The 15812-nt window shown below is 45.1% G+C and overlaps 1 protein-coding gene across 3 annotated transcripts in view; it reads right to left on the bottom strand.

Annotated features, from left to right (window-relative positions):
- Window positions 1–201: 201 nt before the first annotated feature.
- LOC127009211 (vitamin K-dependent protein C-like) overlaps window positions 202–15812 on the bottom strand; it is a 33072-nt gene continuing 17461 nt past the window's right edge. For 2 of the 3 annotated variants that reach the window (XM_050882067.1, XM_050882065.1), the window contains exons 3-13: window positions 11130–11234; window positions 10358–10520; window positions 9956–10158; window positions 9079–9263; window positions 7892–8037; window positions 6659–6828; window positions 6024–6158; window positions 4421–4645; window positions 3615–3766; window positions 1861–3371; window positions 202–603 (exon numbers count right to left, since the gene is read on the bottom strand). In XM_050882067.1, the coding sequence (XP_050738024.1) occupies window positions 3248–3371; window positions 3615–3766; window positions 4421–4645; window positions 6024–6158; window positions 6659–6828; window positions 7892–8037; window positions 9079–9263; window positions 9956–10158; window positions 10358–10520; window positions 11130–11234 (1608 nt within the window). In that variant the 3' untranslated portion in view covers window positions 202–603; window positions 1861–3247. Of the gene's footprint in view, window positions 607–1860; window positions 3372–3614; window positions 3767–4420; window positions 4646–6023; window positions 6159–6658; window positions 6829–7891; window positions 8038–9078; window positions 9264–9955; window positions 10159–10357; window positions 10521–11129; window positions 11235–15812 lie in introns of all 3 variants that reach the window. The other variant, XM_050882066.1, reaches the window with a different exon arrangement.

Genomic DNA, 15812 nt, shown 5'->3' with positions numbered 1-15812 from the left:
TAAGATTGCTTCCTCCCTATAGGGGCAGCACGGGCCTTGGCCCAGCAACTTTAGGCATAACGCAACCGGCAAATTTTGTTGTGTGTGTGTGTGTGTGTGTGTGTGTGTGTGTGTGTGTGTGTGTACTATCTCAATCTAATATCTAGCAATGGAATCTGCGTAATGTAGGAGAAAGAAGAAAATACTTAATAAAAAGGAAACTCCAAAAGGAAGGTTGTTTAATCTGATTCAACTGCCACATTACATGGAAACCAGTCAACCACTCCAGATACCCCACGTACAGGCAGACACTGGCAGCAGCAGCACGGGCAGCAGCACGGGCGGCAGCAGCAGCAGCAGCAGGCAGCGGAAAAACATGTTCGCACACAAAAATGCTGCGACTGGATTTTGATGTAGAGACTGGAGAGGCTCCCGGGGTGACACTTTGAATGGTGCTCTCAGTGTATTTGATTTATTTCAGTAGTCATGATCTCATTTCCTATCTGTGTAGTGGTGAGTCTACTGTAGAAGGCGGTGTAAGCGGTGGCTGCAACTCGGCGTTGTTTCTGTGGACGTGACACTTATACTTGGCTCGCCTCTCGTTAGCTAGCTGTTCCCACGGCACTGCTGAGAAGAAAGAATTTAGGAAAAAAACACGACATACGTGAACATGACCTAACGGGCTGGAATGATAATTATTATAGGTTTTTTCAAATTCATTGTCGCAAACTAAAGGAAACTGAAATTACCTTGAAAGCATTGGCTTGTTTGAGAAAGTTATTCTGTGCGTGACTATCCACCCAAAGGAGTATGAAACCCTGTCTTGAAAAATAAATCTAAGTTTGGGATTCTGTACGTGCCTCTTTATGAGCAAGATCTCCTTCTATAGATCTTGTTTAGGAGGACATGAATCAACCCCACCGTGCGGCCAGCGGCGGCGCGGCGGTGGGGCGCAGCAAGAGCTGTTACGACTCTACTACTACGACTACTAGTACTACTACTACTACTACTACTACTCCTAATAATAATAATAATAATAATAATAATAATAATAATAATAATAATAATAATAATAACAATAATAATAATAATTTGCCTTAGTTCACCTTATCTAAGTCCAACACGTATTTTTTCAATAGGCATCTATATAGGTATTAGTAGGTCAGTGTACAATTATGTAATTTACTAAATAAAAAAATCAGTCAGCCTGAGGAAGAATTAGCACCAGGGGAGGCTGTGCGCCGACTGCTTTGCCTCAGGCCCGCTAGGAGTCCTTCAAAGTACCAAAAATTATTTCTAAATGAGGCCCTTCTCTACAAGGCCTCAGTTTCGTAAATATTCTCTCCCCATCATATGTCTAGTTGCGAATCCTTGGACCTCAGTTCAAATTTCCAACTAAGGTTCAAGGATTCGATACTAGAGATAATATGGTCGACAGCATATTAATGAAAAGGAGGCACTGAATTCTTATAGTCTAATTTCCATCGCACGTAAATTAGTATATGTGAAAACAAATGAATCGCAGAATATTACTCTTTCCTGCTAGCATGCCTCCCTCACTGTAAAGGAGCTATGATGGACATCTAAATTAAATCTCTGAACCGGAACAGCGTCACAAAGCTGCTTCGTGGAGAATGCGACAGCGGCGGTTTCTTTTTTTCTTTTGTTGTGTGTGTATTTGTATGTGATCGCAATGCATAAAAATCAATTAACCTGACTTCTCACCTGATATTTCTTATTCATCTAATTACAAATTTTGGATAAAATACATAAACATTGTATCCATCTGGAAAATCTGAGCCCGAGCACGGAGTAACGTTCAGACCAGAGACGCTGGAGTTGTGTAAAAGGAAGAAGCTTCTTGTATTTGAACACACTTACTTGGCAAACGGAAGAATCTCATATCACCAACGACGATGATCCCATGTCCAAGGTGATGCCGCCTCCAAACCAGCACTTAAAGTTATAGTACTGAAAGAAGCACTGCCCGTTGCTTTCAGTGTAACAAGTGGGGCACGGAGGAGTCACGGTGTTCAATATATTATTGAGTGGGGCTCCTGCCACCTCAGAGAGCGGCAACACGAGCAGCATGACGAAGCAGAGCTGGAGGAGGACGAGTGTCTTCATGCTGAGCCTGACGTCCGAGGAGTGAACTGGCGTGCGGCTGAAGCGGACATACATGTGTTTGGATAGTTGACGCAAGTCACTTTTCAGTCATACATCTCTACAGTTTTTCGGTTTTTCGGTATGAATATTGTACCTAAAGAGTCACGAAGAGCTGCTAAGATGACTTTTTCGTCCTTTCATCATTGAGAATCAAAGACAAATGCCTTACCTGAAGACCGTTCGAAAATTTCCACCTCTGCCATCCCTTCTTCACGGCCACATGGTGTCGAGTTAGCGTTGTGGGCCATCGACACTGAGTAGATCATTACCGTAATTATGCACTGAGCCAGCCGCGAACGCTTTCACGTTTCCGGCGTGACACGGGCCAAAGCAGAACACATTGTCTGCATCCTGCTCCGTTCCCATTCGTATCCCTTGATGAGTGATATCAGCACATTTTGTTACATTTTTATTATAAAAAAGTATAAATGCTATATAGAGCTATAAATATATTATTTCTTTCGTAAGTGTGTGTGTGTGTGTGTGTGTGTGTGTGTGTGTGTGTGTGTGTGTGTGTGTGTGTGTGTGTGTGTGTGTGTGTGATATATCACGTTCGTCAGGTCACGTTCAGGTGCTCAGGTGACGGGGACGCTGACGAAGGGAGGAAGGTATCGGGCCACTCGTCAGGAGGTCCTGGACCACATCTCGTCGCCTCGGGCCGCAGACGGCCTCTCTTTGCCCTTCACGGAGGAGGCCTCGGGGGATATCCACGCCTGCACTCTTACAGCGAGGAGAAAATTCTATGCATGGCTTTTCGCCTGATATTCTGAAACAAATATCTAATATGCCTGAATTTCTCGCATAAATAGTTGCATCTTTCGAACATAACCTCAACATTGACACCACTCGATTGAAGAAAACGAAATCAACAAAAACAAAACAAACAAACGCAATCACTAAAGCTGAGTTATGCTCTCCAACACACAAACAACGAGCTGCTACGGTGGTCAGGACGTGCACGGGGCCAGTTGTACCGCACTTGCTTCCACCACTGAACCACCGATGCCTAGGTACACTGCGGACGTGAACTTCATTTAAAGTCTTAGTCCTCCCTCGCGCGGCGACACAAGGGACTGCATGGCGAGGCAGTAGCAGAGGGTGCTCAGGAGTGAATGGTGGTGATGACGGACTGAATCCACGTCCTGTAGTTGGAGACCCTCGCGTAGATCCCGAACTTCCCCTTCTTGCCGCACCCCTCACCGAAGGACGTGATGCCGTATATGTGCCTGTAAAGAAGACGATCGGTAAGTCCCCAGCTCCTGCTTCCTTCACTCCTTCCTACCTGGTGACGAGGAGGAGGGTATCAGCTAGGACACCTCTCCTCTCGAAACTGACCCCTCTTTAAGCCACCTCTTTGGATTCTTTTTAGGAGTAGCGAGTAGCGGGCTTTTTTTTATTGTTGTTTCGTTTTTTTGTGCCCTTGAGCTGTCTCCTATGTTGTAAAAAAAAAAAAAAGACAGCTGACTCACCATCGGCCCTGACGGTGGCACAGCAGCGGGCCGCCCGAGTCCCCTGCGCAGGAGTCCACCCGCCCTCGCTTGTACCCCGCGCAGAACATGTTGGAGGTGATATAGTAGTCCTCGTAGACGGCCTCGCACATCTTGTTGTCGATGATGGGCACCTGCAGGGACGGGGAGTTGGTGTTATTGGAGTTTGCCGCCCGGTTACTTCAGACGCTCTAGACCACTTATGCAATCACGACACGTCCTTGTATGAGATTACTACTTTGTGCCTAGAACTTAAAACATCTTCTCTTGTCATGTAAAATTATTAGGAACATCTTGCGCCTTAATGACTTCAAAATCGAGTAAAAACATACATCATGCTCTAATTAATTCTGTGATCTAGAGGTATAATGACAAAGATATCATGAAAATTTAAATGATTATAAAATGTAATAAAAACAGACAATAATAGACTGACAGCATGGAAAGCATTCTTACTCCCCTCACTAAGCGGAGGCGGACAAACGGAGGGAGGAAGGGAGAACACTGACCATGAAAAGGTATATGGAGGTAATATGTGTGTGTGTGTGTGTGTGTGTGTGTGTGTGTGTGTGTGAGAGAGAGAGAGAGAGAGAGAGAGAGAGAGAGAGAGAGAGAGAGAGAGAGAACACACACACACACACACACACACACACACACACACACATTTCCTCTAAACACCCATTTCATTGTCGCATCGTCCTCCACTCCCTCCATTCATCTCTTCCTCTCTCTGTTCGCCAAGCGCCGCGACTCTTCCCCTCCTAGCGCAGGTCAAGCCACCAGCTCACCTCGGCCTCGTTGAGTACGTCTGTGCCGAAAAAGTGTGTGTTGCGCTCCTTTCCCCAGCCGATGATGGTGCAGGACTCCCCGACCGGCAGCTCCGCGTCCTGCTCCGGCACGCAGGCGGGCGACACGTGCGGCCCGGGCTCCACGGGCTCCGGCAGCAGCAGCAGCGCCACGTCGTTATCCACCGTGGTCGGGTCGTAGTGGGGGTGGACCACCGACCGCGCCACCTGCAGAAAAGGACGGGGCGTTGTGATTGAATATGTGTATGTGTGTGTGTGTGGGGGGGGGGGGGGCTACGTACACTACAACTTCACTTAAGCCTCATCTTGGCATCACCTATCTTGATCCTCCTCGAAGTCCGTGTCTGAGCGGCGCAGTGGCATAGACGCTGTGTCGCCAGACGGGTTTGCCGCCCGGACGTTCAGGCTACAGCCCCTGTGTCGACCAAGGGGTCTCCTGGGTTTCGGCCGTGTCATTAGGCGGTAACCTTCCTTTGGGACAGACAATTTTAGCTCATCCCAGTGATGGGTTTCCCGGTAATCTTATTAACTTTTCAGCCTCATTTCTTCATGCAGGGTTTAAGTTTTGTCTGCGTGGTCTGCAAGTCGGAAGTCACTTGAGTAGTTCCTGAGGCTTACAATGTCATACTTTAAATTATCAATAGAGATATCGTTTCACACTTTCTGAACAAAGCCGTCCATTTTCTGCTATCGACAAACATCAAATACCGTTACTTCAACTTGTTACACTACATATAAAATACAAACAGGATTTTCTGCAGTGATAGCTCGCCATTGTAATATGATGCAATTCATGCACAAAAAAGTGTTACTAAGAATACTTCGCAAGTCCCCTAGCTTCTCTGCATCAGTTTTGCTCAAGGGGACGACCGAATTTTTTTTTTTTCTTCACAGGCGGAGACGTTGGACGTAGCTTTAATCATCAGCAAAATGATAAGAGGGTGTGCAGAGGCTCGTGACAGGATAAGGACGGAATAAATGAGTTGGTACACGCTACACAGTATGCACCTAACGAGGATATACTTAGCAACCCAGTCTTCAATGTGGGCATGACCTATATTCTTTTTCGAAGTAACATACTCTCGGTCAAGGCACAGCTAGGACGGCACCGCTACTGTTTGGAACTATGAACACTTACAGCCTGCAATGTCAGAGAAGTAAGGCAGTAATATTTGACCACCAGGCAGGGAGAGGGGTTCCGCCATCACTATTTTGACAGATGGCCTTGGTGAGAGTCTTCAGCCCGGTAGCAGCGACGGGCCAAATTTGTGCCATGATATAAACCCACCAAAATAGATGATACATAATCTGATCACAAATGCTTTGATATATATTATGAAATGGTTTGTGTGAGGGATGATTTTTACTAATTTTTCTCGCTTAGAGGGACCATTAAGAAACATGATCCCCGCTGTTGCCGGGTTAGTGATAGTGGGACAATCTGGACAATCCTCTCAAAGGCACGGCCATCGGAATAGAGAAAATACTTACCTCTGCTCTCCACTGTCAAAATGGAATCATAAAAACTCAACCCAAGACCCGCCGGCACGCCTCTGACCTGGAAGCGTCCGGCAGAGCGTCCTACCTTGTACTCTATCTCGGGTCCCTCGTGCACCGCCAGGTCGTGCTCGCCCAGGCGCACGTACAGCTTCCTCTTGACGCAGTGAGCCGCCGTCAGCACCCAGCGAGGGGCAACCAGCGTCCCGCCGCAGAACGCGTCCTGTAAAAAACAGTAAAAAACATGCAAAATAAAGCGTGGCAGAGGTTTTGAGAACTTCGCTGCACTAGATCACATGACCGGCGGAAAGACGCGTGAGTGACGTTGTTGGTTCATCATGGGACTGCTTAGTGTATTCACGTGAATGATTATTGAAATATTCTTACACCTTCCTATACGTACACAAATTTATCATACTTTAAAACTTTAAAAAAAATGCAACTAATGAAAAGTATACTACAATTTTTTTTTCTAAATAAAAGAGTATGCACCGTACGGAATAGCAGTCAAGCTTCTTCGTAGCATTCAAATACATGAATTGGCATGCTGTATAGGCTTACTGGAAACTTACCTCCCCTTGGTGAGTTTAGGTGGAAAAGCACAGTTAATCATTCGATGGGAACAGTGAGGAGGAAAACTCGGATCCCCCACACCAAGCAGTGGACCTCTGGAGCGGCCCACCAGCTCCTCTCAGACCGGGACAGCAAAAGAAGTTTACTCACGTGGTAACGGTTAAGGATGACCACCTGCCACGGCCACTCCCCGGGCTGCGCCATCCTGCCGCCGATGATGCGGAGATCTAACGCAGAAGACGTCACGTTGCTGACGCCGCACTTCTGGGGCAGCGAGGCCTCCACGGGGCGCCGCGGTGGCGAGGCGGGAGAGGGCGTGGCTGGGAAGGGACGCGGCAATGTGGGTCACACGATGCGGGAGTGTTTGCAGATACAATGCATGTATTTAACTAGTCCCGCCATTCAAAGTTCAAACTGTATGTCAGAACTATGTCAGTTTGGATTATTTTCTATAATTACTAAACACTCCCCCGCCAAAACATGTTATCGAAGTGAAGTTTGAATAGACGCCTGCACTGGTTGAACTATTATCAATATATAATTACACACAGAGAAGGAAGTATAACGGTAGTAACTTTGTACATGCTGCGCCATGCAACGTGCTGTGAAAGAGTATGTGTATAATGATCTAGTAGGATATATACTGCAAAATAGAAAAGTGCTATTGCAAAAGATGGAGTATAAATGAAATAAAAAAGTAGAATCATCTGGTGATTTCAACAGAACTATAAACTGGAATGATATAGAAGTGGTAAGCTCTTGGGATGTGCAACCTCTAGTGTAGGAATTATTTTTAATTCAATTTGTTAAGGAAACGACTAGTAAGAGAGGAGTGGGTGAGCCATTCTCGTTAGACTGTTTAGAGATGCTAAACCATTGTACAAAAAATGCACCGATATTTTTAACGTAGTTGTGTATGAGTAAAATTATTATAAACAATATTCACAATTCAAATTTAGCCATCTAAGAAAAAATAATAGAAGAAAGTACTTCGAAGACTAGGAAGAACATGAGAAAGAGGAGAAGGTAAAGAGGACACAACAGAAGAAGAGGAAGGAGGAGGGGGAGAAGGGCAAAGGTGAGGGCGAAGGATGGAGGTAAGACCAACGAGGACAAGGCTGGAGACACAGTATGAGGGAAGAGGAAAGACGGGGCAGAAGGTGACAAACAGCCGGTCACGGGGTCAGCTCACTGTTTACGTATGTCACCCACAGGAGGAGGAAAAAAAGACATGGATGAGGAAGGAGGAGGAGGATGGGGTAGAAGGATATATGCGAGGGCGGAGAATGGAGGTAAGAACAACACGGACGAGGACGAGGCAGGGTAGGAAGGAAGAGCGAGGACGAGGCAGAAGGTAACAAACGGATGCCGGGTTCGACTCACTGTTCACGTCTGCGACCTTGCGACGGCGGGAAGAGGACGGGTGGCGGCTGCGGCGGTACCACTTCTCGCAGAGGGAGCCCTCCACGTAGCAGTAGGCCTCCTCGTGCACCACGCTGCCGCCGCAGAACAACGGGTACTTGCAGGACCTGAGCATGTACACGCGGGGGGAGTGAAATCAAGGCCACATAGTTTTTTTTCATTATACGCGAATAGATACGAGAAAAGTTAAACGAAGGCCTACTACTTGATGATCCTATGGGTGAGTTATAGGAATCGTCAGCAACAAATAACAACTTAGTGGTCAGACTTGCTTTTCTGCAGATTATGTATATGAAAGGTATTATGTATGTATGCGATGTTCAATGAGTTTAACTTTACTGAGTATCTGGAAAATTTAAGTAAGGAAGTAATATCAAACATCTCTTTGTAATGTTGCTTTTCAAATCTTTCTCAAGAGTTTTATATTTTGATGTTTTGAAATTAGAATAAAAAAATAGTGATAAGAACATCGCATTACGATGAAATTATCCAAAAAATACGAGAGAGAGAGAGAGAGAGAGAGAGAGAGAGACAAATCACATTACACATTTATCAAACATCAGATCATGATTGAACATTACATTTTATGATTTACTCAGACTCAGTGTATGTAAAAACATGTAAATAATGACTAAAATTTAATGGTCTAGTATCAAAACATTATCATCACGTGTAAAGCAAAAAACTCTACGGACAATGACCCAAACATTTTTGTAATTGGATATCTCCGTAAATAAATTATCTACTGTTGATGGATTTAGGATTGACAGACAGACAGACAGAGAAACAGAAAAGGGAGGGGAGGGAGCACATCTCTTTTAAAAGCTGAAAAAAGTTCATAACATCTTCACCGAACTTCATTCAACGACCTGAAATTTCTAATGCAAATAATCGAAGTGGGTACAGAAGAGACATATGAGGATGAGGAGACGAGTATGAGAAAGAGTATGAGGAAGAGTATGAAGAGGAGGAGGAGAAGGAGGAGGAGGAGGAAGGAGTAGGAGGAGGTGGATACGAGGAGGAGATAGTTACTGGAACATAACCACAACTAAGACCACGAATAGGAACATACAAAAACAAAAGGAAGCAAACTGAAGCAGAAAAGACTTGAGGGGAGGGAAAACCAACCGGCAACGGGAGGCTCTGACCTGTATCTGCGGGTGAGACAAGACCTACTGCAGGACGACCAGCGAGACCAGCGGGTATAGAACATGGCGTTGAAGTTGAGCAGGACACGCATATCGTTCCGGGGCGGCTGGCGTGAGAACTCCTCGGGGCGTATGATGTGGAAAGGTCGCCTCCCGCAGCGCCCGCCCGAGCAAGTCCTCTCCTCCTTAGGGGCAAGAAGGCGAAGGGTGTGTAAGAGAGAGGAAAGGGTTGAAGGGTAGCAAGGAGGTGATTGGTCTGTAAGGGAAGGTAAAGGAGTAGAACAGAACAGTATTACACGATGAGGGACAAGGAGGGAAAGGCGAGGGGTGTGTGAGGGAAAGGAAAGGGAAGAGGGGTAGAAAGGAGGTGATTGGTCTGTAAGGGAAGGTAAAGGAGTAGAACAGAACAGTATTACACGATAAGGAACAAGGAGGGAAAGGCGAGGAGTGTGTGAGGGAAAGGACAGGGAAGAGGGGTAGAAAGGAGGCGATTGGTTGGTAGGGGAAGATAAATGAGTAAAACAGAACTATATGTGTATAAAAAAAACATAAGGGAGGGAAGGATATGAGTGAATGAAAGAAGGTAGAGGCATAAGAAGGGAGTGTGTGACAAGGTAAGAATTGGAGAGCATGTCTGAAGGAATGTTAAGACGGGCAAGGAGGCGAAAGATGCATGAGATAGTGTAAAGGGAAGGAAAGTAGGAGTGAGGCGTTGACAAGTTACTGAACCCCCTGCCGTCAATATAACAACAGGAGAGATGGATACCAGGAACCAGGATAGATATGTGAATAGATAGATAGTCATGACATGTACTTATTAGAATCACACACACACACGCACACACACACACACACACGCGCGCGCAGAAACACACACCTTTTGCACGGCTGACCCGCACACGATGGGTACGCGGCAGGACCTTCGGCGCCTCTGTCTGCAGCGTCGGGAGCAGCGTGACCAGTTGGTCCACTCGCTATACAAGCCGCCCGCCAGCTCTCCGAGGTCCATCGTCGCCAGGTCCTGTTGCCCCGCCGCTCCCCCCACTCCTGCCGCCCCGCCCCCCAGCTGTGAGAATCCGCCTGCAGGGAACACGTAAGGGAAAGAATATTATTGAGTTGCACATTTGTAGAAGTATCGTGAAAATGCTAACCAAATAAGAGTGGGAAAAGCATATTTTATATCAAAATCGTATAGCTTAAGAGAAAAAGACATATAATACTCGTACCCAAAAACTAAGGTACACACACACACACACACACGCACACACACGAGGCATACCCAGGGCGGGACTGGCGTTGATCAAGGCGTTAGGTAGTCGCCTTGAGCCACGGCCTCCCAGCGGGTGGCTGTCGGAGCCTGAGCTGCCTGAGCCGTGTGGGAGGGGCCGCGGGCGGACCAGGTGCTGGTGGTGGCCGTATGGGCGGCCGCGGCCGTCCCCGGACTAAGGCGGTCACAGGGAAACAGAGAAGACCAAAGAGTTTAGAAAAAAGTAGAAAGCACAGTAACTACAAAATTTTCAGGAATACAGAATTCCGGAAACAACGTCTCCTAATGAAACTAAATAATTAAGAAAATAAGTCATGTAATTTAACGTGTTTGATGAAAAGAAACTATATATAGTCCTTCGTATACGTCTGAGTGGTACCACCGTAATGTACTCCCCGAATGTCGAGTGACTAACAATACGTCCTGTCTTATATGTTAGATGCATGGAGATGTATCTCCAAAAGAATTGGAGGCTTTTAATCATTAATTGTTAAAAAGAAACATATATAATGACAGACAAAATATAGCATATTTCAAGTTGCATTTTGTATTACTAATTTAAAAATAGCTTAACCTCATAGCCAATTGTTGCTCATGCGTAAATAAATAATGATAATTACAGTGATGGAAGTGACAATAATGACTGTTTACTACTACTACTACTACTACTACTACTACTACTACTACTACTACTACTACTACTACTACTACTACTACTACTACTGCTATCTTTATAGCGATGGTGATGATGATGGCGGGGTAAAGGAGTCAGTGTTGCGCTCACCTGAGTCTCCCACCAGCGGCGCCAACCCTTCCAGGGCCGCACGGTGACGCCGCGCTCCCCATCCCTTGCCTCGGCCGCCCCCTCCGCCGCATGGTGCTGCTGGTGCTGGAGGAAGACACAGAGTTATGGCGGTGAGAGGGACGGTGGGCCTTGACATGTTTGCCTTAGCTTTAATATGCAATACACCGAACTTACAATCATACACCTGCAGACCAGTTCCCATATAATGGAAAAGCTTATATAATTAAGTAATTAGAAACTTTATTAAGTGTAAAAATTGTGTCCAATATAAAGATAGATAAACATTTATTATTTTAATACTATTCAATGTTTACGCTCCAATTCACTTTCGTCGAGTTTTTCCTTCGTACAGTAAACCCTAAGCAGAGTGTCGATGAATGCATGTGTAGTTTTCGTCACTATCCAGAATAATTAACAACAAAATGCATACGAAAGTAATGCTTTCTAAGCACTTCTTTCTCCCCTGACTGACACTTATGTAATAATGGGATATTAATTGGTTTTGTTACATGGGGACATTGGGAGATCGGGGCTAGTTGTATACAGAGGTAGGCTGATACACATGTTTTTCACTGTGGAGCAACAGAAGGCTCCGAGCTTCTCGGTGTGTGCATGCGTCACCATCGGCTCCACTGTGCATAAGTTGCAGGCCACCTCGGACGAGCCTGTGCAAACTGGGGCAAGAAAACCGATTTTGGACCCATTTAATTAATACTCTCGCCTTTAAGATCTTCATAGACCTTGCAGAAAGCATAACACTATAAAGCTTACTTGATTATTTAAAATGGCTGTCTTCATGCTTGATTTACGTGCAGATTTAGTTTTCGAGAATTGTATGTGATGAATTTCATGAATTTCTTGCCATGGTGTGTGTTCGTTCTCAGTATCTCTAGGCAACGTAACTCCGTAGATTTTCTTTATTATTATATGTTCATGTTTTTCTAAGTTAAGGGTGTATATAAACATTTTCTTTCATTATTAAATGTAAAAAACGTAAACTGTGATGGCCAACTATTAAGATAAGAGATAACAGTTACGATGATAACCGCATTTAAAGCTGCACAGAAGGACGAACCGATAACAAAATGGTAGCAACTCGAGTAATGAAAATAAACCAGATAAAGAGAGGAAGGTTAGACTAGAGATGTCACACACACACACACACACACACACACACACACGTACACCCTTATTATGAAGCGCTGTGGATACTGGCGAAGGAGGTGTGCGGTAATACATACACCTCGATGCTATTGATTCACCGGCTCATGAAGACTTGGAAAAGAACAGCATGCAAAGTCACCAGATGCAGTGCTTGTGAGAACAGCGCCGACATTGCTCTCACCACTCTGGGTCTGCCTTTGAGAGGGTCATATTGTTTAACATTTCGGGGCCCAAGAACACACATTTGACAAGCCTTTCGTAGGAGTTGTGAGCATTGCCAGGGGTAGTTTTATGCCCCTGGTGGTATGTAGTTTGACGATGCTTTGAACCATGAACGTAGAAAAAACACACATTTGACAAGCCTTTCGTAGGAGTTGTAAGCATTGCCACGGGTAGTTTTATGACCCTGATGGTAGTTTGACGATGCTTAGAACCATGAACGTAGAAAAAACACACATTTGACAAGCCTTTCGTAGGAGTTGTGAGCATTGCCAGGGGTAGCTTTATGCCCCTGGTGGTATGTAGTTCGACGATGCTTTGAACCATGAACGTGGAAAAAACACACATTTGACAAGGCTTTCGTAGGAGTTGTGAGCATTGCCAGGGGTAGCTTTATGCCCCTGGTGGTAGTTTGACGATGCTTAGAACCATGAACGTAGAAAAAAACACACATTTGACAAGCCTTTCGTAGGAGTTGTGAGCATTGCCAGGGGTAGCTTTATGCCCCTGGAGGTATGTAGTTCGACGATGCTTTGAACCATGAACGCCTGATGGTAGTTTGACGATGCTTTGAACCATGAACGTAGAAAAAAAAACATTTGACAAGGCTTTCGTAGGAGTTGTGAGCATTGCCACGGGTAGTTTTATGCCCCTGGTGGTATGTAGTTCGACGATGCTTTGAACCATGAACGTGGAAAAAACACACATTTGACACGGCTTGAACCATGAACGTGAAAAAAAAACACATTTGACAAGCCTTTCGTAGAGTTTGAGAGCATTGCAGGGTTCGTAGGGTTTGTAAGCATTGCCAGGGGTATGCACCCTGGTGGTAGAACCATGAACGTGGAAAAAACACACATTTGACAAGGCTTTCGTAGGAGTTGTGAGCATTGCCAGGGGTAGCTTTATGCCCCTGGTGGTATGTACTTCGACGATGCTTTGAACCATGAACGTGGAAAAAAAAACATGAAAGCACCATTAATCTCCTTTTTGAACTTTGGAAATAGTTAAGGACAGTCAATCCCTCAATGACAATCTAACTATTCATCTACCCACATGGACAATCTTCTCTTAAGGATAGTCTGACCATTTTGTTTTCTTCAATAATAGTCTTAATATTCTTCTACTCTTTAGGACAATCTTCTCTAATAGTCTGATCAATCTCTTTCCCTTTATGATGGTCCTAACATTTCTCCCCCTCAATGACGAACTTCCCTTAACCCGTCCGCTGCGATTGGCACGGATTCGGCTTTCACTGGTAGCCTGATAACATATAGTCCCAGGTCTTTCTCTGCCTCTGTGGTGGATAGTGCATGGAGTGTTTCCCATGTGGTATTGGTATGCTGGATATCCTCTCTCAAGGTACAGGACTTAACATTTTTCCTCACTGAACTGTAGCAGCCACTTTTTGTTCCATTCCTGTAGCTTGGTGATGTCTTCTTGTAGGAAATCCGCGGTCAAGGGGTTAATGTGAGAGGGGAGAGCGTCTGAGAACAGCGACATGTGACCCTCTCTGAAGGTTCGGTGAGGAGGGGAGGGACGGAGAGGTTAGGACGTAATCTGTCTGTCTGCTTTTGACGCTTGTATCTGAATTATGTCAGTGTTTTGTTGTGTTATTGTGGCCCTGTGTGTGTGTGTGTGTGTGTGTGTGTGTGTGTGGTGTGTGTGTGTGTGTGTGTGTGTGTGTGTGTGTGTGTAGCAGTTACATTTGTCTTTCTGTATCATTTTGGTTTGTTAAGTTCTCTCTCTCTCTCTCTCTCTCTCTCTCTCTCTCTCTCTCTCTCTCTCTCTCTCTCTCTCTCCTGAATTTTCTTTTCATACGTTTATTCCAAACATACCTATATATACCGTACATCATATAACATAATCGTATATCATAAAGGAAGCATTTTATTTTCATTACTTGTGGAGAGATAGATAGAGAGAGAGAGAGAGAGAGAGAGAGAGAGAGAGAGACTATGTCGCGTGCTCCGCCACCAGGTCACGTGATGTCCATGGAAATGACCTTCCTACTATTTTTTCTTGTCATCACTGAGGGTTTTTTTCACGTAATTCCCCCAGTTACTACGACAAGCAGTGATGAGCTTTTACTAACAACAATGATATAAAACGGGGAAAGGAAGGTAAGAAATAAAGAAAAATAATGAATAGGAAACCAAAGAAATATTTAACTAACATAAATGTCGACAATTGTTATTATTATTATTATTATTATTATTATTATTATTATCATTATTATTATTATCATTTTTACGAGGATTGGGAAGATCTCTCTTTATGTAACATCTTTCATTTCCTTTTTCCCTCTTTCCCTTTTTCTTTTTCCGTTACCTTTCTCTTCTTCTTCCTCACTCTAACGTTCTCTCTCATTACCAATCATGATATCTCCATTTCCCATTAATTTCTTCTCCTCTTCTTCCTCCTCCTCCTCCTCCTCCTCCTCCTTCTACCTTTCTGTCACGCTTCTCTCTTCTTTGGCCTCTTTCTACATACTCTCTCATTCCCATTCATGTTATCCCTATTTCCCATTCATTCCTTCTCCAAAGCCTTCCTCTTCTTCCTCCTCCTCCTTCTCCTACCTTTCCGGCACGCCCTCACGGAACACGACACCGGGCAGGGTCGAGTCACCGCCAGCTATGTAACTATGGCACAATGGGACTCAAGTTCAACATCCGCTTGCCAAACGAGGCTAGCAGCAGAGGAGGGAGAGACGGAAAAGGGCGTAAGAGAGAAGGGTGTGAGGGAGGGAGGGAGAAGAGGGGAAAAGGGTGAGGGGCGTGGCATAGCGAGATAAAAAAAATAAAAAAAACAAGCAAAATGTGAAATGTGAGACGTGTTGATAGTGAAGTAGTTGATTTTAGCATGTTTTCGAGGAGAGAGAGAGAGAGAGAGAGAGAGAGAGAGAGAGAGAGAGAGAGAGAGAGAGAGAGAATGTATTAATATCTTGGCGCTGAAATATATATGTAATCAATTAGCCATATGACCAGCGAGAGAGAGAGAGAGAGAGAGAGAGAGAGAGAGAGAGAGAGAGAGAGAGAGAGAGAGAGCCTGCTGATCGGTCTTGCAGCCCCCACCACTGACCTTAATAGACACAAGGAAGGCTGTGACCTGCTGTTAATTTGTATATTTTTACGAGAAACATGACGGGGCGAGGATGGCCTTGTGGTATGTGGCGCTCGCTGCCTCGAGTCACCAAACACTTCACGAGACACAGAGTGGAGAGTGAGCGAAAAGTGTGAGGATGGACGCTGCTGACTGACTGACTGTAAGGACTGGGAT

This window comes from Eriocheir sinensis, chromosome 40 (genome assembly GCF_024679095.1).
Source record: "Eriocheir sinensis breed Jianghai 21 chromosome 40, ASM2467909v1, whole genome shotgun sequence".
Lineage (NCBI taxonomy): Eukaryota > Metazoa > Arthropoda > Malacostraca > Decapoda > Varunidae > Eriocheir > Eriocheir sinensis.
Note: the sequence above shows the minus strand (reverse complement) of the source record. Positions and strands in the feature narration are given on the sequence as shown.